General features: G+C 47.1%; 1 protein-coding gene across 3 annotated transcripts in view; it reads right to left on the reverse strand.

Annotated features, from left to right (window-relative positions):
• DIXDC1 (DIX domain containing 1) overlaps window positions 1-27064 on the reverse strand; it is a 125460-nt gene that overhangs the window by 84979 nt on the left and 13417 nt on the right. The window contains exon 1 of one of the 3 annotated variants that reach the window (XM_083163212.1): window positions 21877-22090. The exons of 1 other annotated variant lie outside the window; for it this stretch is intronic. In XM_083163212.1, the coding sequence (XP_083019338.1) occupies window positions 21877-21939 (63 nt within the window). In that variant the 5' untranslated portion in view covers window positions 21940-22090. Of the gene's footprint in view, window positions 1-21876; window positions 22098-27064 lie in introns of those variants that run through there. One more of the 3 variants, XM_083163214.1, reaches the window with a different exon arrangement.

The raw sequence follows: 27064 nt of genomic DNA on the forward strand, positions 1-27064 counted from the left end.
CAATCGACAAATCAGCTCCTACTGTAAAGTTACAGGCTGGGTTTGAAAAAGACAATTATAACCGTTCTCACTGCCGCAAAAACCCAGGTTTTTCCCAGGGCAAGCAGTCATTTCCAATGTCCTGTCTCAGTGTGAAAGGGTCTTTGTGGAATTCCCGGGTGTTATGCCCTAGGAATTACACACAGGTATTTTGCAGGGGTTTTCCTGGGTAATACACGGGTGTATGGCAGTGTGAACAGGCTAGACCCGGGTTTTTCTCACAAAATGCAAAAAAGCAAGTTCATTGCATTGCTCAAAGCTACTTTTTAAACAGCCAATCAGAGATACTTTTTAAACATCCAATCAAAGCTGCTCTTAGATGCCACACATTTGATGGCAGGCATACCAGGGGAAGCAGTGTGAACAGGGCAGACATGGGAATTTCCCGGGTCTAAGGTGCAGTATGAATGGGGTCTGTAGAGCTGAGATGCTCTATGCCCCCCAAAAACACGGGAACAAAAACCCGGGATTTTGCAGAGGTGACAATGAGAACGCAGCATTAGGAGCTGATTGGCCGGTGACAAAGTACCAGCCACTTTATCACTTCACCGGGATTACTATATCTGCCCCATTGTTACCAAATATATCTTCTAGACATATTATTGCTCAAGCGGTTTAAAAGGTCTATAGCGTCTAGGTAGACAGTCTAGTCGACACCAAAAGTGCAACTTGCAATAGGTCGACACAGACCTGTTACACTGCACCGCCGCATCGCTCATTAGGGCTTTATGTGTAACAAGGGACAACTAACAAATTAAGGACTCAGTGGCAAAAGTATTCGACATTGGCCATAAACCATCGATGATTTTGAATCATCGATGGTCAATGGCCATCCCTAGCCCACCATTGGAACGGGGCTGAATTCGCCGCGCTCAGATCACTGCTGAATCACCCGCAGTATTTCCAAAAAAGAAACAAAGGACTATCCAGAACAAATGTAACATAGTGTTAACAATATGCCAGACTAACACATAAGTGCAAACACTGTGACAGGTTTTTACCACGCGCCATTCACTGAACAAACACCCGCAGGTGCACAAATAGTTATCATTGTAGCCGCACCTCCCTTTCCAGTGACAGGAAGGTGTTTGATCACTGTCCCTGACAGTACATTACACTTACAGATGACAGCAGCCATGGCCTGACCGTAGTGACAGCCACCAAGCATATGCTAACACTAACAAATCGGCTCTGCTGACGGCGCAGCCAATGTTTGTTTGCATGCGGCTGAGCTCCTGAGGAAGAATAGCCCATCTGTGTCCCACACTGCAGACATTGTTTACAGGGCTCTCATTACCCAGGCCCGCTCTCCAGGCCTTGGCAGCAGGACAGATATTGAGCTGCCATGCAACAATTACTCAAGATAACGTTTATCAGGCAAAGTAAAAATCAATGAGGGCGGCAGAATGGAGACCTTCCAATTAACCCCTTGCTACACGAGCGGTTGTAGGTTACCAATATCATACTCGGGTAAAGGCAGAGAGCATAGGTCAGCAGCATCTATAGAAATGGGACCACCAATAGAACGCCAGTGTCAGCATATTGGCCCTTATTCTGATCGGTGCGGATTTTTCCGCATGCGGTCGTACCGCCGATGGTTGTCGACTGCGCATGTGCAGAGGTCACTCTGCGCATGTGCAAGCGGTTTCGCCGAACGTATTCTTTAGACGCCGCACAGGGGGCGGAGAGGGGCGTGAAGGGCTACTTAGCCTCATTACCCTATGCATACGCCCCGCGTTTCATGGGCGTTCCCATGCAAACGCAGGGCGTATGCATGGTAATGAAGCCGTGACGCATGTGTAGGGGGCGGGCATCTGACATCGCCGGATGTCAGCTGCCCGCCCCCATACATGATTTCATACGGACAAGTGTCCGTGTGGTCTAGGGTGGCGGGCGCTGGTGGAGCGTGCGGCCCTGCATTCGATGTTCGGCGACCATCGAATGCAGGGGCTGCTCCCAAGATGGAGGAGGCGTATCCCCGTCCACTTTCATGCGGACCGCCACATATCCGCGTACGGACGGAGGTGGCGATCCGTATGGAAGGCGGGGATTCGCCTGCACGGTCCTGGCCGCATATTCTGATCGGGCCGCACCGATCAGAATAAGGGCCATTGTGACTGTGGCCTATCCTGTACCAAACACATAGAGACCGACGCTCTCTCTCTCTATTATATATCCTGTACCAAACACATAGAGGCCGACGCTCTCTCTCTCTATTATATATCCTGTACCAAACACATAGGCCGACGCTCTCTCTCTCTATTATATATCCTGTACCAAACACATAGGCCGACGCTCTCTCTCTCTATTATATATCCTGTACCAAACACATAGGCCGATGCTCTCTCTCTCTCTATTATATATCCTGTACCAAACACATAGAGGCCGACGCTCTCTCTCTCTCTATTATATATCCTGTACCAAACACATAGAGGCCGACGCTCTCTCTACCTCTCTATTATATATCCTGTACCAAACACATAGAGGCCGACGCTCTCTCTCTCCCTCTCTATTATATATCCTGTACCAAACACATAGAGGCCGACGCTCTCTCTCTCCCCCTCTCTATTATATATCCTGTACCAAACACATAGAGGCCGACGCTCTCTCTCTCCCTCTCTATTATATATCCTGTACCAAACACATAGAGGCCGACGCTCTCTCTACCTCTCTATTATATATCCTGTGCCAAACACATGGAGGCCGATGCTCTCTCTCTCTATTATATATCCTGTACCAAACACATAGAGGCCGATGCTCTCTCTCCCTCTCTATTATATATCCTGTACCAAACACATAGAGGCCGACGCTCTCTCTCTCCCTCTCTATTATATATCCTGTACCAAACACATAGAGGCCGACGCTCTCTCTACCTCTCTATTATATATCCTGTACCAAACACATAGAGGCCGACGCTCTCTCTCTCCCTCTCTATTATATATCCTGTACCAAACACATAGAGGCCGACGCTCTCTCTCTCCCCCTCTCTATTATATATCCTGTACCAAACACATAGAGGCCGACGCTCTCTCTCCCTCTCTATTATATATCCTGTACCAAACACATAGAGGCCAACGCTCTCTCTCTCCCTCTCTTTTATTTATCCTGTACCAAACACATAGAGGCCGACGCTCTCTCTCTCTATTATATATCCTGTACCAAATTGCATGAATTGCACTATAGTTGTCGCATCCACCGTATTTGCCCTACTTGGCTCTCTGCGACTTCTTTCTGTTCCCTAACCTGAAAACGTGGCTCGCTGGGGCTAAAAAAAAAAACAATGATACTTGTTTCCTAGCACGGCGCCCACGATATTCAGTCGTATGGCATCTTACTAGGTAATGCATTGTATCGCATCGCATGCCATATACCCGCATGCGATGCGATTTTAAATTGTAAAAGCACCCTAATAGGTTTTTTCAATGGTAAATGGCCCCCCTATACAATTTTTAATTGTATAAAGACCGCTTATACCACTGAAAGTCGCTCAAAACTGAATTTTTGAGCGGCTTTCAGTTCAAAGCCGCCCAGTGTGTGTATGGCCCGCATCATCGCTGGGAAAACCGCTCACCTGCTGGTTATACCAGCAAATGAGCAGCTTTGAGGACGGCTTTGCATAGCTCTGCACTATGCCCTCTCCCCTCCGTCGGCGCCAGGCAGGGGGAAAGCCGCCCAGTGTGTATGCCCCAATGATGAGCGGTGAGCGCTGCTGCATCGCCGGGAAAGCCGGTCATCTGCTGGTTATACCATCAGATGAGCGGCTTTGAGGACGGCTTTGCATAGCGCTGTGCAATGCAAAGCCGTCCTCTCCCCTCCGTCGGGCAGGGGGAAAGCCGCTCAGTGTGTATGCACTGAGCGGCTTTCCCCCCCAGCGATGAATGCTATTATCGCTGTCCATACACACTGGGCATAGTAGCCCAGTGTGTATGGAAATCCTAGGACTTTTGAGTCATGTTCCATTCATGTCATACAGCACAAAAAACAAAAACAAATATACAGTAGCATAAAGGAATGCATACGGACAGAACACAAAGAATGATCGTCTTCTGAGTGCTTAGAACACCAGAGGGGCACTAGATATATTGTACACAAGAGTGTGCTGCCAAACAAAAGGGGTTTCTATAATTATTTGTTTCTCTTTGAATAAAATTAGTAGAAAACCAAGAAGGGTGCCATAAAGTACCCATAGAACAGACAGCTACATTGAATCACCGTACTAGATACTTTAATTAGACAGAAAATGAATTATATTACTGTCAAGGAGACCTATCAATTAGCACAGAGACAGATAAGGGGGTGAGGGTACAAAAGGAAAGAATTGTGTGAATTGTAATAAGGAGGGGGGGAGAAGTGAGATGCAGGGAGCAGATATATAGAAATAAAACAGAAGTGAAAGAAAGAGGAAGGAGAGAGAGAGAGAGGGGCAGAGAGAGAGAGAGAGAGAGAGAGAGAGAGAGAGAGAGAGAGAGAGAGAGAGAGAGAGAGAGAGGGGGTGATCCCAGAGAGAGAGAGAGAGAGAGAGAGAGAGAGAGAGAGAGAGAGACAGAGGGGGGAGAGAGAGAGGAACAGAGAGAGAGAGAGGGTACTTGTTTCCTAGCACGGCCACAATCGCGGGCATCGTGTACCTTTAAGTTAAGGTACACGATGCCCGCGATGGACCCGATTTCCTTTGAAATCAGGTCCATTTTGCCGGCAAAGGGAAAATCGCGGGCATCGCGTCGGTCGCGACCATTAACATTGGCCCCGATGCGACCGACGCGATGCCCGCGATTTTGCCATAGGCTTTAATGTTAAAATATTTTTTTAACATTGAAATCGGGAGCATCGCGTCAGTCTTGTGCCATTATAATGGCACAAGATGAGATGGACGCGATTAAGTCCATCTCACATAGTAAAAAATGTGAAATGGGCCAATATGACCCATTTCACATTATATATGTCCCCGTCGTCACCCCACAATTGACGTGAACCCGAAGCGTGGCGAGCGTCCTCCGACCTTTTCATTCCCCTACTATCCACGTCGGTGTGGAGTTGAGAATATAAATTGTGGCGAGCGCAGCGAGCCACCGAGCTCGAAGCGTGGCGAGCCCCGCGAGGGGACGCGTATACCTGTGAAGTTATACGCGTCCGCTCGCCACGCTTCGGGCTTGCTGCGCTCGCCACACTTTATGTTCTCAACTCCACGCCGACGTGGATAGTAGGGGAATGAAAAGGTCGGAGGACGCGCACCGCCGCCCCTCGCGGGCTCGCTGCGCTCGCCACGCTTCGGGTTGGCGTCAATCGTGGGGTGGGGTTCACGGTGTAAAATTGGGGGTCTACAAAATATTTTACATTGAATCCAATGTAAAATCGGGTCCCAGGGACCCTATTCACATTTGATTCAATAAAAAAATCGCGATGTCGCGATTTTTTCGACACGACCACCCCGATGGAAATCGGTGTGGCTGTGCTAGGAAACAAGTACCGAGAGGCCCTTTCTTTGTTGCCTCCAGAATGAGGTGCAACTCAAATGTATGTAAGCAAGGTTTATAAAATTATAGCAGCTCCCAAGATCTGTTATTGTGGCCAAGTAGATAAGCGCAGTAATGCTCATTAGCAACCAATCCATGTCTACATAAGGCCATGTAAGTTTCAACGCACACTAATCAATACATGATAACATAATGCCGGCAATCAGAGGACAGAAAACAGCATCCCAATAATCAGAATCCTGACAGAGGCTGCGTAAGAATACTTGGTACTTGTGTAGTTTCACAGCGCCAGCATGGCGCCGTGCTACTTCCGGGTTCTACGCTCGCCACAAACTATGTTAAAAAAAGTAACTTAACTCCATGCCAACATGGATAGTTCATACCTCCACTATCCATGTTGGCATGGAGTTGACTTTAAATAGCGTGGCGAGCGTAGTGAGCCATCGAGCCCGCAGCGTGGGCGAGCGAAGCGCGCCCCGCAAGGGGACTCAGACGCACGGCGCCATGAAACTACACAAGTACCGAATACTTATTGTCTCCCTTCCTACCAGATGTCCTAACCACCCCCCTTATTGCGTAATATTAGCCTACCGTTTTCGGTGCCTAAACCAAACATAACACCGCCCAAGACCCAACACGTGCTAGCACTAATACCCAATTAATACTGCAAATGCCGGAAACGCTACTTGGATTAGGACACAGGTCCATTTCAGGGATGACCCCGGCATTTGCGGTGTGCAAGCTCCATGTCTGACCCGGCTTATTGACGGATTGGTGATGTCACAGGGCGGCGGGGCAGAGCGACAACGCATCATCGAGGGTCGGTGATGAGGCAACGCTTGGAGCTGACAGCGCTGCATCCTCCATAATTTAACTGGGACCGAGTTGCTCGACCCGGGTTACCCGTTCACACCGCACCATGCCCCGGGAAGATCCCGGGAGCAGCCCTAGTAGCTAGCAGGGTTGAAATGCCAGGGCATTTCTCTCAGGATTTTGGCTCAGGACTTATTCACACTAGCACTACACCCGGGTTGTTCAAAAAAGGCTGGTGTGAATGGGGTATTACAGGCTCCAGCATACTTACTATTGGGATACCGGCTGTCGGGATTCCGGCGTTGGCATCTCCAGCGATGTTGAGATTCTGACACCGGTGTTGTGGCCACTGGTCAAGATTCTGGCGCAGGCATGGTAAACACATTCCTCTTATGGAATACATATGGTAGACTGGCAGCCAGGAGAACAGTCGTCGGGATGCCAGCGGTCAGAATACAAACATCGGCAAATCCAATGATAAGAATCCTGACAGGGGCTAAGTAAGTATACTTACACTCTCCACCTACCCCCCCCCCCTCTCTACCTAATGCCTAACCCCAACCCTCCCCAATAGTAACTAGCCCTAGGCTGAAGCTTAACCCAAACTCCCCCCTTAGTGCATAACCCTAACTCCCCATTTATAGTGCCTAACCCAACACCCCCCCCCCCCCCGTCAGTCTAATCCCAACCACCCACCCCCCAAAAAGGTTGACATGCAAACATTATAACATGAGTTTTTATGGTGTCAATGTCAACACCTGGGCACGTGGACGTGCAATCAGTGTACCGCTTTGCACACCAAACTTCGGGCCTTTACTGTTCCCAAGCCATGTAGACCTTTGGCTTGTTTCGACCTTTTGACTACATTCACCATAAGTATTTCAACCATACGGTGTCGACATAGACATAAATCTTTCACCGGAAAATGATTCTAAAGCAAGCCGTGGTTCCCAAACTTTTATTGAATAATGGCGCCCAGATTTTTATTTTGCAGCACCCCTAGGCCAAAAGTTTCTTATTGATACATTTAGAAATAAATATTATATTAAATTGTGTATATTTTTCATACATAATTTTAATTATGTGGTTCGGGATAAGATTTGCTTCCGTTTGTCTACATATATTATGACTGGCGGCCACGAGCACTGGTTTTGCCGGTTGCATTGCTCAGAAATAATTTGAATTTGTCCTGGATCACCAACCCAGGGCACCCCTGCAAATGTCCTGAGTTACCCCAGGGTGCCGCGACACACGAGTTTGGAAACCGCTGCCCCAAAGGATATACAGAAGGCAGAGTCAGAGGCATTGAGTAAAATATCACAGTGAATTGCATCATTAAGTACAATATTTAGAGCACTGCTCGCATATACTGTATCAACTGATAATAAACAGATTGTAGAAAAGAAAAGATTACACGGACACATAGAAATGGTTACACTACAAGCTATTGTTTGAAAATAATAATAAAGTGTCTGTGTTTTACACTGGGATTAAAGATTGTCGACAGCTGCATGAACACCTCAGGAAATTTCTCTTTAATGCACATCCTGCATTAGAAGCAGGATGTCGCCTACAGACTAGAGAAGAAGAGCTTAGAAAAGCTGGGAAAAACCAAGACAACTACTACCATAGTCATATCACTGAACATTTACTACTGTGAAGTCATATTACTGGGCACAACAACTATTACTACTACGGTGCAGTCATATTACTGGGCACAACAACAACAACAACTACTACTACTACTACTGTGCAGTCATATTACTGGGCACAACAACTACTACTACTACTGTGCAGTCATATTACTGGCACAACAACTACAAAACTGTGCAGTCATATTGCTGGGCACAACTACTACTACTACTGTGCAGTCATATTGCTGGGCACAACTACTACTACTACTGTGCAGTCATATTACTGGGCACAACTACTACTACTACTGTGCAGTCATATTACTGGCACAACTACTACTACTGTGCAGTCATATTGCTGGGCACAACTACTACTACTACTGTGCAGTCATATTACTGGCACAACTACTACTACTGTGCAGTCATATTGCTGGGCACAACTACTACTACTACTGTGCAGTCATATTACTGGCACAACTACTACTACTGTGCAGTCATATTACTGGGCACAACAACTACTACTACTGTGCAGTCATATTACTGGGCACAACAACTACAATTACTGTGCAGTCATATTACTGGGCACAACAACTACAACTACTGTGCAGTCATATTACTGGGCACAACAACTACTACTACTGTGCAGTCATATTACTGGGCACAACAACTACTGTGCAGTCATATTACTGACACAACTACTACTACTACTACTACTACAACTACTTTGCTGTCATATCACTGGGCACAACAACTACTACTACTTTGCTGTCATATCACTGGGCACAACAACTACTACTACTGTGCAGTCATATCACTGGGCACAACAACTACTACTACTGTGCAGTCATATCACTGGGCACAACAACTACTACTACTGTGCAGTCATATCACTGGGCACAACAACTACTACTACTGTGCAGTCATATCACTGGGCACAACAACTACTACTACTGTGCAGTCATATTACTGGGCACAACAACTACTACTACTGTGCAGTCATATTACTGGGCACAACAACTACTACTACTGTGCAGTCATATTACTGGGCACAACAACTACTACTACTGTGCAGTCATATTACTGGGCACAACAACAACTACTACTACTACTACTACTACTACTACTACTACTACTACTACTACTACTACTACTACTACTACTACTGTGCAGTCATATTACTGGGCACAACTACTACTACTACTGTGCAGTCATATTACTGGGCACAACAACTACTACTACTGTGCATGTCATATTACTGGGCACAACAACTACTACTACTGTTCAGTCATATTACTGGGCACAACAACTACTACTACTACTGTGCAGTCATATTACTGGCACAACAACTACAAAACTGTGCAGACATATTGCTGGGCACAACTACTACTACTACTGTGCAGTCATTTTACTGGCACAACTACTACTACTGTGCAGTCATATTACTGGGCACAACAACTACTACTACTGTGCAGTCATATTACTGGGCACAACAACTACTACTACTGTGCAGTCATATTACTGGGCACAACAACTACTACTACTGTGCAGTCATATTACTGGGCACAACAACTACTACTACTGTGCAGTCATATTATTGGGCACAACTACTACTACTGTGCAGTCATATTACTGGGCACAACAACTACTACTACTGTGCAGTCATATTACTGGCACAACAACTACAAAACTGTGCAGTCATATTGCTGGGCACAACTACTACTACTACTGTGCAGTCATATTACTGGCACAACTACTACTACTGTGCAGTCATATTACTGGGCACAACAACTACTACTACTACTGTGCAGTCATATTACTGGGCACAACAACTACTACTACTACTGTGCAGTCATATTACTGGCACAACTACTACTACTGTGCAGTCATATTACTGGGCACAACAACTACTACTACTGTGCAGTCATATTACTGGGCACAACAACTACTACTACTGTGCAGTCATATTACTGGGCACAACAACTACTACTACTGTGCAGTCATATTACTGGGCACAACAACTACTACTACTGTGCAGTCATATTACTGGGCACAACTACTACTACTGTGCAGTCATATTACTGGGCACAACAACTACTACTACTGTGCAGTCATATTACTGGGCACAACTACTACTACTGTGCAGTCATATTACTGGGCACAACAACTACAACTACTGTGCAGTCATATTACTGGGCACAACTACTACTACTACTGTGCAGTCATATTACTGGGCACAACAACTACTACTACTGTGCAGTCATATTACTGGGCACAACTACTACTACTGTGCAGTCATATTACTGGGCACAACAACTACAACTACTGTGCAGTCATATTACTGGGCACAACTACTACTACTACTGTGCAGTCATATTACTGGCACAACTACTACTACTGTGCAGTCATATTACTGGCACAACTACTACTACTGTGCAGTCATATTACTGGGCACAACTACTACTACTGTGCAGTCATATTACTGGGCACAACAACAACTACAACTACTGTGCAGTCATATTACTGGGCACAACAACTACTACTACTGTGCAGTCATATTACTGGGCACAACAACTACTACTGTGCAGTCATATTACTGGGCACAACTACTACTACTGTGCAGTCATATTACTGGGCACAACAACTACAACTACTGTGCAGTCATATTACTGGGCACAACAACTACAACTACTGTGCAGTCATATTACTGGGCACAACTACTACTACTACTGTGCAGTCATATTACTGGGCACAACAACTACTACTACTGTGCAGTCATATTACTGGGCACAACTACTACTACTACTGTGCAGTCATATTACTGGGCACAACTACTACTACTACTACTGTGCAGTCATATTACTGGGCACAACTACTACTACTACTACTGTGCAGTCATATTACTGGCACAACTACTACTACTACTACTACTACTACTACTGTGCAGTCATATTACTGGGCACAACTACTACTACTGTGCAGTCATATTACTGGGCACAACAACTACTACTGTGCAGTCATATTACTGGGCACAACAACTACTACTACTGTGCAGTCATATTACTGGGCACAACAACTACTACTACTGTGCAGTCATATTACTGGGCACAACAACTACAACTACTGTGCAGTCATATTACTGGGCACAACTACTACTACTACTGTGCAGTCATATTACTGGCACAACTACTACTACTACTGTGCAGTCATATTACTGGGCACAACTACTACTACTGTGCAGTCATATTACTGGGCACAACAACTACTACTACTGTGCAGTCATATTACTGGGCACAACTACTACTACTGTGCAGTCATATTACTGGGCACAACAACTACTACTACTGTGCAGTCATATTACTGGGCACAACTACTACTACTGTTCAGTCATATTACTGGGCACAACTACTACTACTGTGCAGTCATATTACTGGCACAACTACTACTACTGTGCAGTCATATTACTGGGCACAACTACTACTACTACTGTGCAGTCATATTACTGAGGCACAACAACTACTACTGTGCAGTCATATTACTGGGCACAATAACTACTACTACTGTGCAGTCATATTACTGGGCACAACAACAACAACAACAACTACTACTACTACTGTGCAGTCATATTACTGGGCACAACTACTACTACTACTGTGCAGTCATATTACTGGGCACAACAACTACAACTACTGTGCAGTCATATTACTGGGCACAACAACTACAACTACTGTGCAGTCATATTACTGGGCACAACTACTACTACTACTACTGTGCAGTCATATTACTGGCACAACTACTACTACTGTGCAGTCATATTACTGGCACAACTACTACTACTGTGCAGTCATATTACTGGGCACAACTACTACTACTGTGCAGTCATATTACTGGGCACTACAACTACTACTACTGTGCAGTCATATAACTGGGCACAACAACTACTACTGTGCAGTCATATTACTGGGCACAACAACTACTACTACTGCATACCTCCCAACTGTCACGATTACAGCGGGACAGTCCCTTCAAATCCTCTGATCGTTTACATAATTTGTGTGTGTGTGATATTGTTTGGCCAGAGTATTTCTTGATTGATTGGATTGATCACGAAATTGTGCCGTGTGTGGGCACCTTTAGGCAAACAAGGTACATTTTTCTGTTAACATGTATTAGTGATATTATTTAATAAGTATCATCCATTATAATGCTGAGAAGTGAACTGCTGTTCTCCTAATTAATCTCATGACAATTACATCACTGCAAGTTGCTGCTATACATACCAGTAATACAGGATGTTCTGGGCCTCCTGTGCCTTTAGGCCACTGCTGGCTCTTATTATGTGAAATATATAATGGGGCAATTCAATCGTCTGCTGCGCATATCGCCGATGGTTATGGGAGAGTAGCCATTTTACAGTGCACCCGTACAGTATAATGGGGCTCATTTATCTACCAGTGATAAAATCTGTTGTGAGTGATAAAACTCATTGCTTATAATAAATGGTGCTCCAATCAGCTCCTAACTGCCGTGTTTAATAAATGACATCTGGAAGGAGATTGGCTGAAGCACCACTTGTTATACTGAATGAGTTATATAACTGGTTGCAGATAAATGAGCCCCACGAGCAATGTTTTGCCTGTGATCTGCCGCAGTTATGAGCGGTCCCATGACATTACAAAGGAACATCGGACTGCGTTGTCCCTCTAGAATATCACACGCACACATTGTTACTAGCACAATGTCATTGGTAAGAGTGTGAACCAAGGGGCCGATTCACACCCGTTCCGGCCTTTGTCCGACGGTGAGGGGTTTGCGCATGTGCAAATCCCGGGAGCGAACAGCTTTGTTGAGTTTCACATTCGGGCCCAGCAATGGGCTGACGTTCAGCGATGCGGCGGGCAGTGCTAACCTGTCTGCAGCCTAGCGAACAGGTCTGAATTAGGCCCCAAGTTCCTTTTGAATGGACGCATCATTTATAACAGGGGTGGCCAACCGGTCAGAGGTAAAGAGCCGAAAAATATCGGTAGTCAAGCTAAAGAGCCAACATCATGCGCGCGCCGAAGGCGCATGCGCCAAAAAAAGGGGCTTAGTCTATTTTGACCCCTTGGGTGGGTGTGATACAAATATGCCTCCAATAGTGCAGTACCATATATACATATGCCCCCAATAGTGCCAGATACACATATGCCCCCCACGGTGCCAGGTATGCACCACACGGTGCCGGGTATGCCCCCACAGTGCCAAAAAGCTGGTATGCCCCCACAGTGCCACAAACTGCTATGCACCCACAGTGCCACAAACTGCTATGCCCCCATAGTGGCACAAACTGCTATGCCCCCACAGTGCAAATTTCCCAGCAGCAGCACTCACCGTTGTTGCTGCTGCTGCCAGGCGGGGAGAGGACAGTCTGGTGTCCCCCTGCAGTCCTCCTGTCATGTCACCAATGGGAGGAGAGCACAGCACACCGCGCATCTCCTTCCCCCTCACTTCCCTGTGACTGGGCCGCCCACCAATCAAAGCTCACTGGCCGGCTCCTGATTTGCTGCTGGCCCACGAGCTCTAATTGGCGGATGGCCCGGTCACAAGGGGGGACTGGGACAGATGGTGGGCGGCGGGCAGCAGTGGGAGCAGGAGCCACACTTTACAAGAGGAAGAGCCGCATGAGGCTCAAGAGCCACAGGTTGGCCACCACTGATTTATAATAAACCACTAATGAAAGGGGGATTCAATATGTGGCCTTTCAGCCACTGTGGAACCACACATCCCAGCATGCCTGACAGTTGACCTTGCCTATGTCGACCGTGAGCTTAGGCAAGCTTAGGTAGTGTAGCCCTAAGGTATGTCAACCTTTTTTTCGGTGTCGACCATGAGACATTGTCTATCATTGTCTATCATCTATACCAGTGATGGCTAACCTTGTCGCTCCAGATGTTGTTGAACTACACATCCCAGCATGGCCTGGTACAGTTTTGTTATTTGGTCATTCTAAAACTGATGCATGGCATGCTGGGATGTGTAGTTCAACAACAGCTGGTGTGTCAAGGTTAGCCATCACTGATCTATACCATAGCCTTCCTTTATACCCCCCCTACATTTACGTCTGGGTGGAGTATTCAAAACACAGTTACCCAAAATATTAACAGATATCTACGCTCCTATCTATAACAATGTATCACACTTCATAATAAAGATAGGTGATAAACATGAACGCTACGGCTCAGCACAGAGCTGCCAGCCCCAGCATATGATGTTATAGTACAGCAATGGGTGGTCAGTTATATGTCATGATGTCATGTGACCCAATAAAACCTGCCAATCACATCACATTCCTAAGCAAAGCAGGGTCAGCCAGTGGCTGTCTCTATCCTCGCTGGCACGTGGCCTCAGTGCTGTCCTTTATATCTGACAATGCCAGGCTTACTTCACCGACGTTAGGAGTCTCTGCAATCTGAAATCTAACCACATGTGACAAGACGCCAGCACAGAAGGTGACACATACAGCTGAATGGATACAGTAACTTATTCCGGTTCATTCGCTCACGCGCAAGCTCAGCGTTTTTAAAATGTGCATGTGCCGGGTGCCTGCGTCCACGGCGAACATATTGCGCGGGAAGGGGGGGGGGGGCGACGGGCTGTGGGACTCACCCATGGGAACGGGCAGCGTTTCATGGGAATTCCCATGGAAATCGCCCGGTGATGTCACCAGATGTCAGCTGCCCGCCCATTTCCTCCCGAATGTGCACAAATATCTTTTGATTTGCGTGCAAGCACCACATCTTTCAGTGGACGGCAACCATCGGAAGATGTGGGAGTTTCCCCCTGGCCTGCATATGGATGTTTATGTAAAACATCCATCCCCAGACCGTGCGGACAAGCGTGCGGATGGGAGGCAGGTGACCGGGCATTCTAAGGGCGGCGTCTGGTGGACTCGCAAGGCTGCGAATACACAACCTTGCGAGTCAACCAGAATAAGGCCCACGATGTCTATATTCTACTCACACAGATACATGTAGTTAGAATATCTAAAACAGACGTAGGTAAGATCCAGGTTATGGGACACTAGACGTCCCAGCGCACTATACATGCGTCCACCGGTGTGTGCGCACAGGGGCACAGTGGCGGACAGTGGCGGGCAGTGGTGGCTCCAGAGGTTACGGTATAAATGGTAGACAATGTTTACGTCGTCAGTCACTAGATCGACATGGACTAGCACCTTGAAATGGTCGACATACCGAAGGTCGACATTGACAAACGGTCGATACAAGCTTATGGTCGACGTGAATAAGGTTGACATAAGTTTTTCATCCGTACTTTTGTCCATGTTGACAAAAAAATGCACTCACCATGCTGTGGCCATGGTGACTTACTGCCCCGGCACACTATTATATTCCTACTCTTTGACCACGGATAACAAAGTATGGAAAAAATACTAAAGAAAAAAGGGAAAAACTTGTCGACCATAAGCTTGTGTTGTCCAATAGCGGTCGACCTAGACATTGTCTACCCAGTGACCACATACCGCTCCAGAGACAGGGCTGCAACACAGTTCAAAATTCAAATAGCGAAGCCACAGCAACTGCCAGTGAGTGTCAGAATGGCAGTTAGCTTTTCTCCCCTATTTGAAATATGGGGTGAAATGTAATAGGGTGAGAGAATCAGAAAGTGAGAGATTTGGTAAGAAATCTCCAGGTTTTTTAAAGCGGCAATCATTTACACTGCAAAACCAGTTTGATTTTGCAGTGTAAATGATTGCCGCTTAAAAAAACCTGGAGATTTCTTACCAAATCTCTCACTTTCTGATTCTCTCACCCTATTACATTTCACCATAGTTGCCTACCCTCCTGGATTCTGCAGGAGACTCCCTGAAATTGCAGCAGTCTCCCTCTCTCCCTAAAAACCTCTAGCAATGTCCCGGATTTCACCAAACCCACATTACACAGTGGTTACATTTTTTTTTGGGGGGGGGGGGGGGGGGAATTAAGAAATACGAGAAATTTACATTCATATGGAATCATCAATACCATTTCCCTGCATTGGTTATTAGAAGGCACAATAATCCCTACTGCTACATGCATATTGAATAAGGTTTCTCATACAGTACAGTAGATCTTACTAACTGCTTCGGGGCTCATCTGCATTTGGAGGTTAGTCAATTTATGACATGCCTCTCAGACGTAGTAGTGCACATCCGCGCTTCTAGGTGCCTGCCCAAGGCCCCCCAATTCTGGTGCCTCCTTTACAATATCCGTGAAACCGTTCTCAAAAGTAGGTAAGTATGGTTATATTTCATTTGGAAGTTACAGTATTGCATAGGCATCACATATAATATGCTGAGTTAGCGGAAAATAAGTATCACTTCGGCCAAAGGACCCCCTAAGGCAGGAGGCACTGACACCCTGGACCCCCCACTTAATCGGACTCTGGTCCATACATGGAGCTAGACACACTCTTTGGGTGGCACTTGATACGCCCCCTCAACGGGGTGCCGTGCAAAATTCTAATACCAACTCTAATCTCCCTGAAACTAGTTTTCAAAAGTAGGCAAGTGTGTATTTCACCCAGGAACTGTGCTGCAGCGGCTGCTCTAGAGCTGCCACTGGTGGGACACGACGCATATGCAGAAACGGTCCAGCGCCCCCTGAGCCACAGCCTGATTGGCAGGCTAATGCTGGGTACACACCAAAACGATTTGGATTGGATGCAAATTGTATCGTATTATTTACATATGATTTGCATACAATTTGCATACGATCCGATCCCCTCTGTATTCAGATGAATGGATCTTTTACAGATCCTACCTGCAGCAGGTAGGATCGGATTAGGATACAATTCAGATCCAACCAAACGATTTTGACCAAATCTGCATCCAATCAGTCTGAATTGGATCCAGATTGATGGGATTGTGTCAAAATCGTTTTGGTGTGTACCCAGCATTAGGGTGTTTGGGGGCAAGGAAGGGGGCGGTGATCAGGACGTCGCCTCCATTTTGTAGCCGTACCGAGGTTAGTGTCTGCATCTGGCAATGCAGATCCGAGATAGAAATGTGACCGATGGTTACGCATGTGCTCCGATGGTACGTGGGTCACAGGAGGCATCTATATACAGCAGACGCCTCCTGCAGCATTAGCATATTAGCTGCAGGGTACAGTACAGCCTCTTCCCTGCGTCTGTGCAATAGTATACAACTCAGGTCCCGTCACAGATACCACTACAGCGAAAGACAGTAAAGCAGTCACAGCAGCGCACAATTGTGAATCAGCCCCATACTGTCTGCTATCGTCTGGAGATGCCCCAGTAATACAAGGCAAGGCGTTACCATGGCATCAGCCATCACCGCAGTACACACTGGGGGATGTGACGTGTAAGGTGGCTCTTAGGTACACAAGGCCTGAAAGTCGACACCTGAAATAGGTCAACATGGCTAAGGGTGACAGGGTCAAAAGGTCAACACATTAGGTCGATATGGGAAGGTCCACAGTCAAAAGGTGGACATGCGTCTTTCACATTTTCTTTTTAGCCGACATGTGCCGACGGGCGGTATTTCATACCCTACCATCCACTACAGCATTGTGGGAGAATATAATAGTGTACCAAGCGCAGAGAGCCATGTGAGAGGACCCGGTACGGTGTCCATGTCGTATGTCGACATTTGGGGTTCAGAAAGTGAAAACCTCATGTCGACCTTCCCATTGTGTCGAAGATTCCGACACTGTCGACCTTAGCCATGTCGGCCTATTTCAGGTGTCGACCTTCAGTGATCGACCCTATGATTCATACCCCATTTTTGCCACCCCACTAACTGCGGAGTCCGTCTCCCACCCTGACTGTGTCGGCCTTCCCTCTGGATGTCGGAGACGGCGGCTTATCACACAGGTGTTCGCTGCTGGGCTACACCAGGGCTGGACACATTATTACTCTGCAGCCTGTACACCTAATAATAGGGGGACAGCTATAGACTGACACCTACAGTACTGTATCCACACTTATTACACAGGTGTTCACTGCTGGGCTACACCAGGGCTGGACACATTATTACTCTGCAGCCTGTACACCTAATAATAGGGGACAGCTATAGACTGACACCTACAGTACTGTATCCACACTTATTACACAGGTGTTCACTGCTGGGCTACACCAGGGCTGGACACATTATTACTCTGCAGCCTGTACACCTAATAATAGGGGACAGCTATAGACTGACACCTACAGTACTGTATCCACACTTATTACACAGGTGTTCACTGCTGGGCTACACCAGGGCTGGACACATTATTACTCTGCAGCCTGTACACCTAATAATAGGGGACAGCTATAGACTGACACCTACAGTACTGTATCCACACTTATTACACAGGTGTTCACTGCTGGGCTACACCAGGGCTGGACACATTATTACTCTGCAGCCTGTACACCTAATAATAGGGGACAGCTATAGACTGACACCTACAGTACTGTATCCACACTTATTACACAGGTGTTCACTGCTGGGCTACACCAGGGCTGGACACATTATTACTCTGCAGCCTGTACACCTAATAATAGGGGACAGCTATAGACTGACACCTACAGTACTGTATCCACACTTATTACACAGGTGTTCACTGCTGGGCTACACCAGGGCTGGACACATTATTACTCTGCAGCCTGTACACCTAATAATAGGGGACAGCTATAGACTGACACCTACAGTACTGTATCCACACTTATTACACAGGTGTTCACTGCTGGGCTACACCAGGGCTGGACACATTATTACTCTGCAGCCTGTACACCTAATAATAGGGGACAGCTATAGACTGACACCTACAGTACTGTATCCACACTTATTACACAGGTGTTCACTGCTGGGCTACACCAGGGCTGGACACATTATTACTCTGCAGCCTGTACACCTAATAATAGGGGACAGCTATAGACTGACACCTACAGTACTGTATCCACACTTATTACACAGGTGTTCACTGCTGGGCTACACCAGGGCTGGACACATTATTACTCTGCAGCCTGTACACCTAATAATAGGGGACAGCTATAGACTGACACCTACAGTACTGTATCCACACTTATTACACAGGTGTTCACTGCTGGGCTACACCAGGGCTGGACACATTATTACTCTGCAGCCTGTACACCTAATAAGTGACCAATGGATCCTAATAATAGGGGGACATCTATAGACGGGCTGGGATCATTTGGTCTACAGCATGATGGTGGACATTCATTAGGTCGACGCCATTAGGTCGACATGGGAAAAGGTCGACATGAGAAAAGGTTGACATGGTTCTAGGTCGAAAGGTCATTAGATTGACAGGTTGTTAGTTCGACAATTCTAAAAAAGAAAGATATTTCACCACAGGCGCTGCAAACCTTAAAGCTGCATATGATCCTTCAAAAGTGGTCACCGGACCACCAAACATACACTACAACAACAAGAGAAATCTCACGTGCGCTTATAGGTAAAGGCTGCTCAGACCCCATTCTACACGTGGAGGATCCTGGTGAGAGCAGGTCCTGGCGTTGTGTCTAACTGGGAGTCTCTGCACATTGGACACATATTTCTTGAAAAAGGCACCGCAGCGTGCCGAAACGCGTTGATCCAAGTGTCTGGAGTTTTTTAATCAACGTAGTGTGGAGCATAGTTGTCACAGTTTTCTGGTACCATCATTAAGCACCCGGGTAACATCTGATGTGTTATGAAAGCTGTTAAAAACCGTGTTCCTGCTCCATTGTTATTCTAAAGAATAAAACAGTGTGATTTTATCTTGGCCATCTGAAGTTTTATAAAGAAAAAGATACCTTTATGGGAGTACACAGCATCTGTTATATGTAAGCATACATGTGAGCATTCACATACATATGCACGTGTGAGGTGACCCACCTAATTCACCCTGGGATCGTTTGGAAGCTGTCTGGGGACACCTTTTCCTTTAAACCCTGTTTTCACCTAAAGGGGAAATAGACTGTTTTCTGGAGTTTCAATATCGTTTTTCCTGTTGTTTTTTTCACATGTTTATGGAATACCTGAGACGGATCTGAACCTTGTGAATCATCTACGTATAAATATACAGGACTTTACCTATAAGCGCACGTGAGATTTCTCTTGTTGTTGTAGTGTTAGTTCGACAATGTCTAGGTCGACAGTGAAAAGGTCGACATGGGGCTTTTTACTGTTTTTTTACCTGACTGTCAACACAGTCAACATGGACACAGTTTAAAGTGCACCGTATCCCCTCTCATCGCTCGCTGCACTCGCAATGCGTCGGGCACACTATTATATTCTTCCACCATGCCCTAGTGCAGGGCTGGGCAGCACCGGCCCCTTCAGATGATAATGAACTACACATCCCAGGATGCTTTGCATTAGTTTTGCTATGTGGCCACGCTGAAACTGATGCAAGGCATGCTGGGATGTGTAGTTCATCAACATCTGGAGGGCCGGTGTTGCCCAGCCCTGCCCTAGTGGATGGTAGGGCATGAAATACCGCCTGTCGGCACATGTCGGCTCAAAAAACTGTGAAAAACCCCCATGTCGACCTTTTGACTGTCGACCTAGACACTGTCAAACTAATGACCTGTCAACCTATGTCGACCTTTTCCTATGCCACCCTAGATCTATGTTGACCTTTTCCCATGTCGACCTAATGACTGTCTACCATCATGCTGTAGACCAAATGACTGCATCCCCTATAGACTGACTTCATCCTACAGTACTGTATCCACACTTATTACACAGATTAGGAATGTTTGCATTTGGCTGCTTTTTCACACCAATAATATTGAACTGAATACAGAATACACAGACACATATTTCAGAGATGGAGCCTATTTCTAAGGGAAGCCGGTGTTGGCAGTGATACAGGCTTGCCAGATGACAGGCTGGAAATGGCTCCTTTAACCCAGCTTCAGCCCCATCTCAGTCCCAACTCCAGAGGAGCTCCACACTGGTGCCCCAGCTGTTCCTCCAGCGTCACAGCTATTAATGGACCAAATTCTTCTTAAGGCTGTTTCCAAATAAAGTAAATGTAGTTTATTCCATGGAACAGTCTCACAGATGTTTAGTGAATATACTGTGTATTCCGTCATTTTCTAATTGTAACCTCTTAGCTCCAACTAGCTGAGCTCAGTCTGCTCCCAGCTCAGTTCCCAGCACAGTTCCAGTAACCCAGCTCAGTCTGCTCCCAGCTCAGTTCCCAGCACAGTTCCAGTAACCCAGCTCAGCTGCAGCTCTGGGGAATAGGTAAAGCTGCATAATCACCTAGTAATGAGCCCGAGTGCAGGGACATCTCTCCCAGCCGAAGCCATGAAGGATACTCCATGCATTATCCTGGGTCACTGCTGTCCCTGTAATACAGAAACAGCCCTGGCTGGGGTATGGGCCCTTTACTAGGTTTCAGTGCAATCAACTCTGATGAAGTGTTGTAGCTGCACAAGCTGCACTACATACACTCTTATGCTTAGCCTGGAACAGACAGGGAGTATAGTACATACATGAATGCAGTGACACAGTGTGATGTACTGTATGTGCACAAGTAACATCCGATACAACTGTGCATACATCACATGTGCCTATACTATTTTAATACACCAAATCAACACAATGCTACCTAAACAACAACACGTACACAGACACACACACACACACACTGACACACACACACATTTATACAAATGTCCATATAAATAATGCAATATCTAGCCATGGATGTCCAGCAATATGTAACAGAACACAGCCATGACTACTTGCTACACTGTACGGTCAGTGTGTGATAGTTACACAGGGGCATGACCCACTGCAGTCACACATACCCCCAAACTTAGACAGCGCCCCCTAACTCACCCGCACATGACAGGTCAGCACTGCAACTCACACCAAAGTCCCAGCAACTGCCTCCTACACACATGATGTATACAGAATACACACATACCTCAGGGAAGCCTTCATTTAGGATATCCTGCAGATTGCCCCTGGCCAGAGAGGCGATCATCATGTGCAGCAGTAATGTAACAACTCTCTGTTAATCCCAGAAGAGTTTATGCTGTGCCCGGGCTAGCTCCACGCACAAAGCCTTAGCAGCCATCAGGGATAACCCTGGTCCTCCCTGCCAGAGAATACGAGCTTGGTCTGACTGGAGCAGAGCAGGGGGTGAGAGAGAGAGGCCAGCACTGCGCATGCTCTCTGTAATGGGATCTCTCCTACCAGCAGCAGCAGCAGCAATGTCAGTGGAACATCACAGTGATCACTGCGGCAACTAGCAGCAGTCACAGGATGGAGGCAGCACAGGAAGCAGGGACTAACACAAAACACATGCAAATGTCTGTACAGCAATCTGCAAGCCTCCCTCCCCGCACAGGATGCCCCAAGTCACTATGGGGGAGATGGAGCAAACTTTTACAAGTGGGGAAGTTGCCAGTAGCAACTGTGCTAGATAAAAGGCAGGTAGAATATTATTGGTTAGTATGGACAACTTCTCCCTCAAAGGTTTGATACATTTATTTTATTAAGTTTCTTATATAGCGCACACATATTCCGCAGCGCTGTACAGAGAAAAGTTGAACATTCACATCAGTCCCTGCCCCAGTGGAGCTTACAATCTATATTCCCTACCACATGTTCACGCACACACAGATACATTCTAGGGTTAACTTGTTGGGAGCCAATTTACCTATCAGTATGTTTTTGGAATGTGGGAGGAAACCGGAGTACCCGGAGGAAACCCACGCAATTACGGGGAGAATATACAAACTCCACACAGTCAGGGCCATGGTGGGAATATAACCCATGACCTCTGTGCTGTGAGGCAGTCCCCCCATGTTACATTATCATCAAGATAGTACAATAGACCACTGATCAGGAGTGCCGATTTACATTTTTTCTGGTGGGTGCTCCCACAGGAAACAGCCCCCCCCCCCCCCCCCCACAGACTAACTGTGGGTGCTCAGGCCCCGGAGCACCCACAGTTTCGCCGCCTATGCCACTGATCACACTTTCTAAAGAGTGCTTAATATTAAACTTTCACTTTGCTATTGGTACAGCTAAAAGGAATCTATCTATCTATCTATCTATCTATGGCTATCTATCTATCTATCTATCTATGGCTATCTATCTATCTATCTATGGCCATCTATCGGATAGATTCAGAGGTGGGCACTAGAAACACTTACTTGTACACTTTGCTGTGCGCTATAAGTTATAAGATGCCCAGTGCAGGCTGTGATCTGCTGCTAATTTTGGGGCACATCATGGGACCATTTGAGTAAATATCAGACTTTTCAGGACGTCCTAATACCGCAGAGGCCATAACATCTGCATTGGAAGATGGCCTATGCACCCCTAAATGGGATCCCCATTGCCGCCACCACCCCAATGGTAAGGATGCTACAAGCAATGTCACAGAACCAAATCTGAACATGAGCAATGTGACATCTGCACAGATCCCAAACCACCTGAGATGTGCGTTCACACTGAGTCGCAGACATATATGAATCAGGCCTGATTCCGGCTCCCTCCCCCACATTTCACCAACTAATTGGAGCAATTCCCTGTTCTGCAGATTCCTGGGTCTGGGCACAATCCAGCATGTCAGACAATCTCGTTTGCTGATTCCAACCCAGAAATGATCACCAGGGTACACTGATTGGCAATGTCGCGTCACGTGTAATCAGCATTACGGTGTCTGGCATCTTGTGTAATGGGCATTACGGTGTGTTGCGTCATGTGTAATGGACATTACGGTGTGTTGCGTCATGTGTAATGGACATTACGGTGTGTTGCGTCACGCAGTGGCGTAACTAAAGGGCCGCAGCCCCCGCGGTGGCGGGGAGGCGCCGGGGGTCTGCGGGCGCTGTTGTTTCTTCGCCAGCTCCCCACTGCTTGTGGGTGCAGCGGGGAGCTGGCAGGGGGGTCCGTGCGGCGCTGGGGTACCCGTGGTCAGGGACTCGGGAGAGCCTGGAGGTCCCTGCGGCGCTGATTATGAGTTGCCGGGGTCCCTGCAGCGAAGTGGAAATACTGCGCTACCGCCGTGCGGCGGCGCGGGAAGCACTTCTGACTTTGAAAACACTGGCCGCGGCCGCACACTGATTGGCTGAGATTCAGCCAATCAGCATGCGCCCAGTGTTGCCGGGGTCCCTGCAGCGAAGTGGAAATACTGCGCTACCGCCGTGCGGCGGCGCGGGAAGCGCTTCTAACTTTCAAAACACTGGCCGCGGCCGCACACTGATTGGCTGAGATTCAGCCAATCAGCATGCGCCCAGTGTTTTCAGAGTCAGAAGTGCTTCCCGCGCCGCCGCACGGCGGTAGCGCAGTATTTCCACTTCGCTGCAGGGACCCCGGCAACTCATAATCAGCGCCGCAGGGACCTCCAGGCTCTCCCGAGTCCCTGACCACAGGTACCCCCGCGCCGCACGGACCCCCCTGCCAGCTCCCGGGGCGGTGGGGGGGTCTTGTCTTTTAACGGGGGGGGGGGGGCGCCGATATTGTCCCGGCGGGGGGAGCAAAATTTTCTGTTACGCCACTGGCCTCACGTGTAATGGGCATTACGGTGTCTGGCATCTTGTGTAATGGGCATTACGGTGTGTTGCGTCATGTGTAATGGACATAACGGTGTGTTACGTCATGTGTAATGGACATTACGGTGTGTTGCGTCATGTGTAATGGACATTACGGTGTGTTGCGTCATGTGTAATGGACATTACGGTGTGTTGCGTCATGTGTAATGGACATTACGGTGTGTTGCGTCATGTGTAATGGACATTACACATTACGGTGTGTTGCGTCATGTGTAATGGACATTACGGTGTGTTGCGTCATGTGTAATCGGCATTACAGTGTCTGGCATCTTGTGTAATGGGCATTACGGTGTGTTGCGTCATGTGTAATGGACATAACGGTGTGTTGCGTCATGTGTAATGGACATTACGGTGTGTTGCGTCATGTGTAATGGACATTACGGTGTGTTGCGTCATGTGTAATGGACATTACGGTGTGTTGCGTCATGTGTAATCGGCATTACAGTGTGTTGCGTCATGTGTAATGGACATTACACATTACGGTGTGTTGCGTCATGTGTAATCGGCATTACAGTGTCTGGCATCTTGTGTAATGGGCATTACGGTGTGTTGCGTCATGTGTAATGGACATTACGGTGTGTTGCGTCATGTGTAATGGACATTACGGTGTGTTGCGTCATGTGTAATGGACATTACGGTGTGTTGCGTCATGTGTAATGGACATTACGGTGTGTTGCGTCATGTGTAATGGACATTACGGTGTGTTGCGTCATGTGTAATGGACATTACACATTACGGTGTGTTGCGTCATGTGTAATGGACATTACGGTGTGTTGCGTCATGTGTAATCGGCATTACAGTGTCTGGCATCTTGTGTAATGGGCATTACGGTGTGTTGCGTCATGTGTAATGGCCATAACGGTGTGTTGCGTCATGTGTAATGGACATTACGGTGTGTTGCGTCATGTGTAATGGACATTACGGTGTGTTGCGTCATGTGTAATGGACATTACGGTGTGTTGCGTCATGTGTAATCGGCATTACAGTGTGTTGCGTCATGTGTAATGGACATTACACATTACGGTGTGTTGCGTCATGTGTAATCGGCATTACAGTGTCTGGCATCTTGTGTAATGGGCATTACGGTGTGTTGCGTCATGTGTAATGGACATAACGGTGTGTTGCGTCATGTGTAATGGACATTACGGTGTGTTGCGTCATGTGTAATGGACATTACGGTGTGTTGCGTCATGTGTAATGGACATTACGGTGTGTTGCGTCATGTGTAATCGGCATTACAGTGTGTTGCGTCATGTGTAATGGACATTACACATTACGGTGTGTTGCGTCATGTGTAATGGACATTACGGTGTGTTGCGTCATGTGTAATCGGCATTACAGTGTCTGGCATCTTGTGTAATGGGCATTACGGTGTGTTGTGTCATGTGTAATGGACATAACGGTGTGTTGCGTCATGTGTAATGGACATTACGGTGTGTTGCGTCATGTGTAATGGACATTACGGTGTGTTGCGTCATGTGTAATGGACATTACGGTGTGTTGCGTCATGTGTAATGGGCATTCCGTTGTGTGGTATAATGTGTAATGGGCATTCCGTTGTGTGGTATAATGTGTAATGGGCATTAGACTCAGGCCCATGATAACAAATGCGTTAGGTCGACAGGTCGCAAGGTTGACATGGGTTTTTTCACATGCACCGACAAGCGGTATTTCATGCCCTACCATCCACTAGGACATGGTGGGAGAATAAAATAGTGTGACGAGCGCAGCGAGGCACTGTGCCTGAAGCATTGCGAGCAAAGTGAGCGATGCAAGGGGCTGCAGTTGACTTCCAACTGTGCCCATGTCGACATTCGGGTCAAAAAACGGTGAAAAACCCATGTCGACCTCGCGACCTGTCGACCTAACCCATGTTGACCTAACACATTTGTCGACCTAAAACCATGTCAACCTAGACACCCGTCGACCTTCATACAAGTTGACCTAGAACCCTGTCGACCTAGTTGCCTGTCAAACTAATGACTGTCGACCTAAGTGTGGTTGATAATACGCTCCACACCCGTGTAGACACAGCTCTGCAGATTAGCCGTGGCCCCAGGTAAGGCTCTGCATGTTAAATGTGTGATGGCCCAGAGCATGTTCTGCCAGCTGTGTACATGAACCTAACCTGAACCCAGAAGTTGCTGTGCAGACATATGCAATCAGCTCTGGTCCAGGAGAGATATAGTAAAGCAGGCTCTGCAAGGCAATGGAAAAGGCAGCAACACTGCGCTAATCCCCTTTCAAATGATCTATTACAGCAGGCATTGCACAAACACATCATTGACAAACTAGGCAGCTTTTGTTTGCTGTGCGTGGACTGGTCACTACATATGAGTGGACCCTCTTTATTTAATTAGAGCTGGACAGGCAGCGGATGTCATCTTGGGATCACAGTTTGTATAATATATGAATATGAGAGTGACTATATCTGAACCACACTTTACAAGCTGTTGATATGGAGTTGAAAATAAACTGTGTCTGACATGGGTGAGGACATGCAGATCCGGCTGACTCTGCACCATTGTTGTGGCACAAATATTTGTA

The sequence above is a fragment of the Crinia signifera genome, chromosome 19, assembly GCF_055691185.1.
Source record: "Crinia signifera chromosome 19, ASM5569118v1, whole genome shotgun sequence".
In the NCBI taxonomy this organism is placed as follows: domain Eukaryota; kingdom Metazoa; phylum Chordata; class Amphibia; order Anura; family Myobatrachidae; genus Crinia; species Crinia signifera.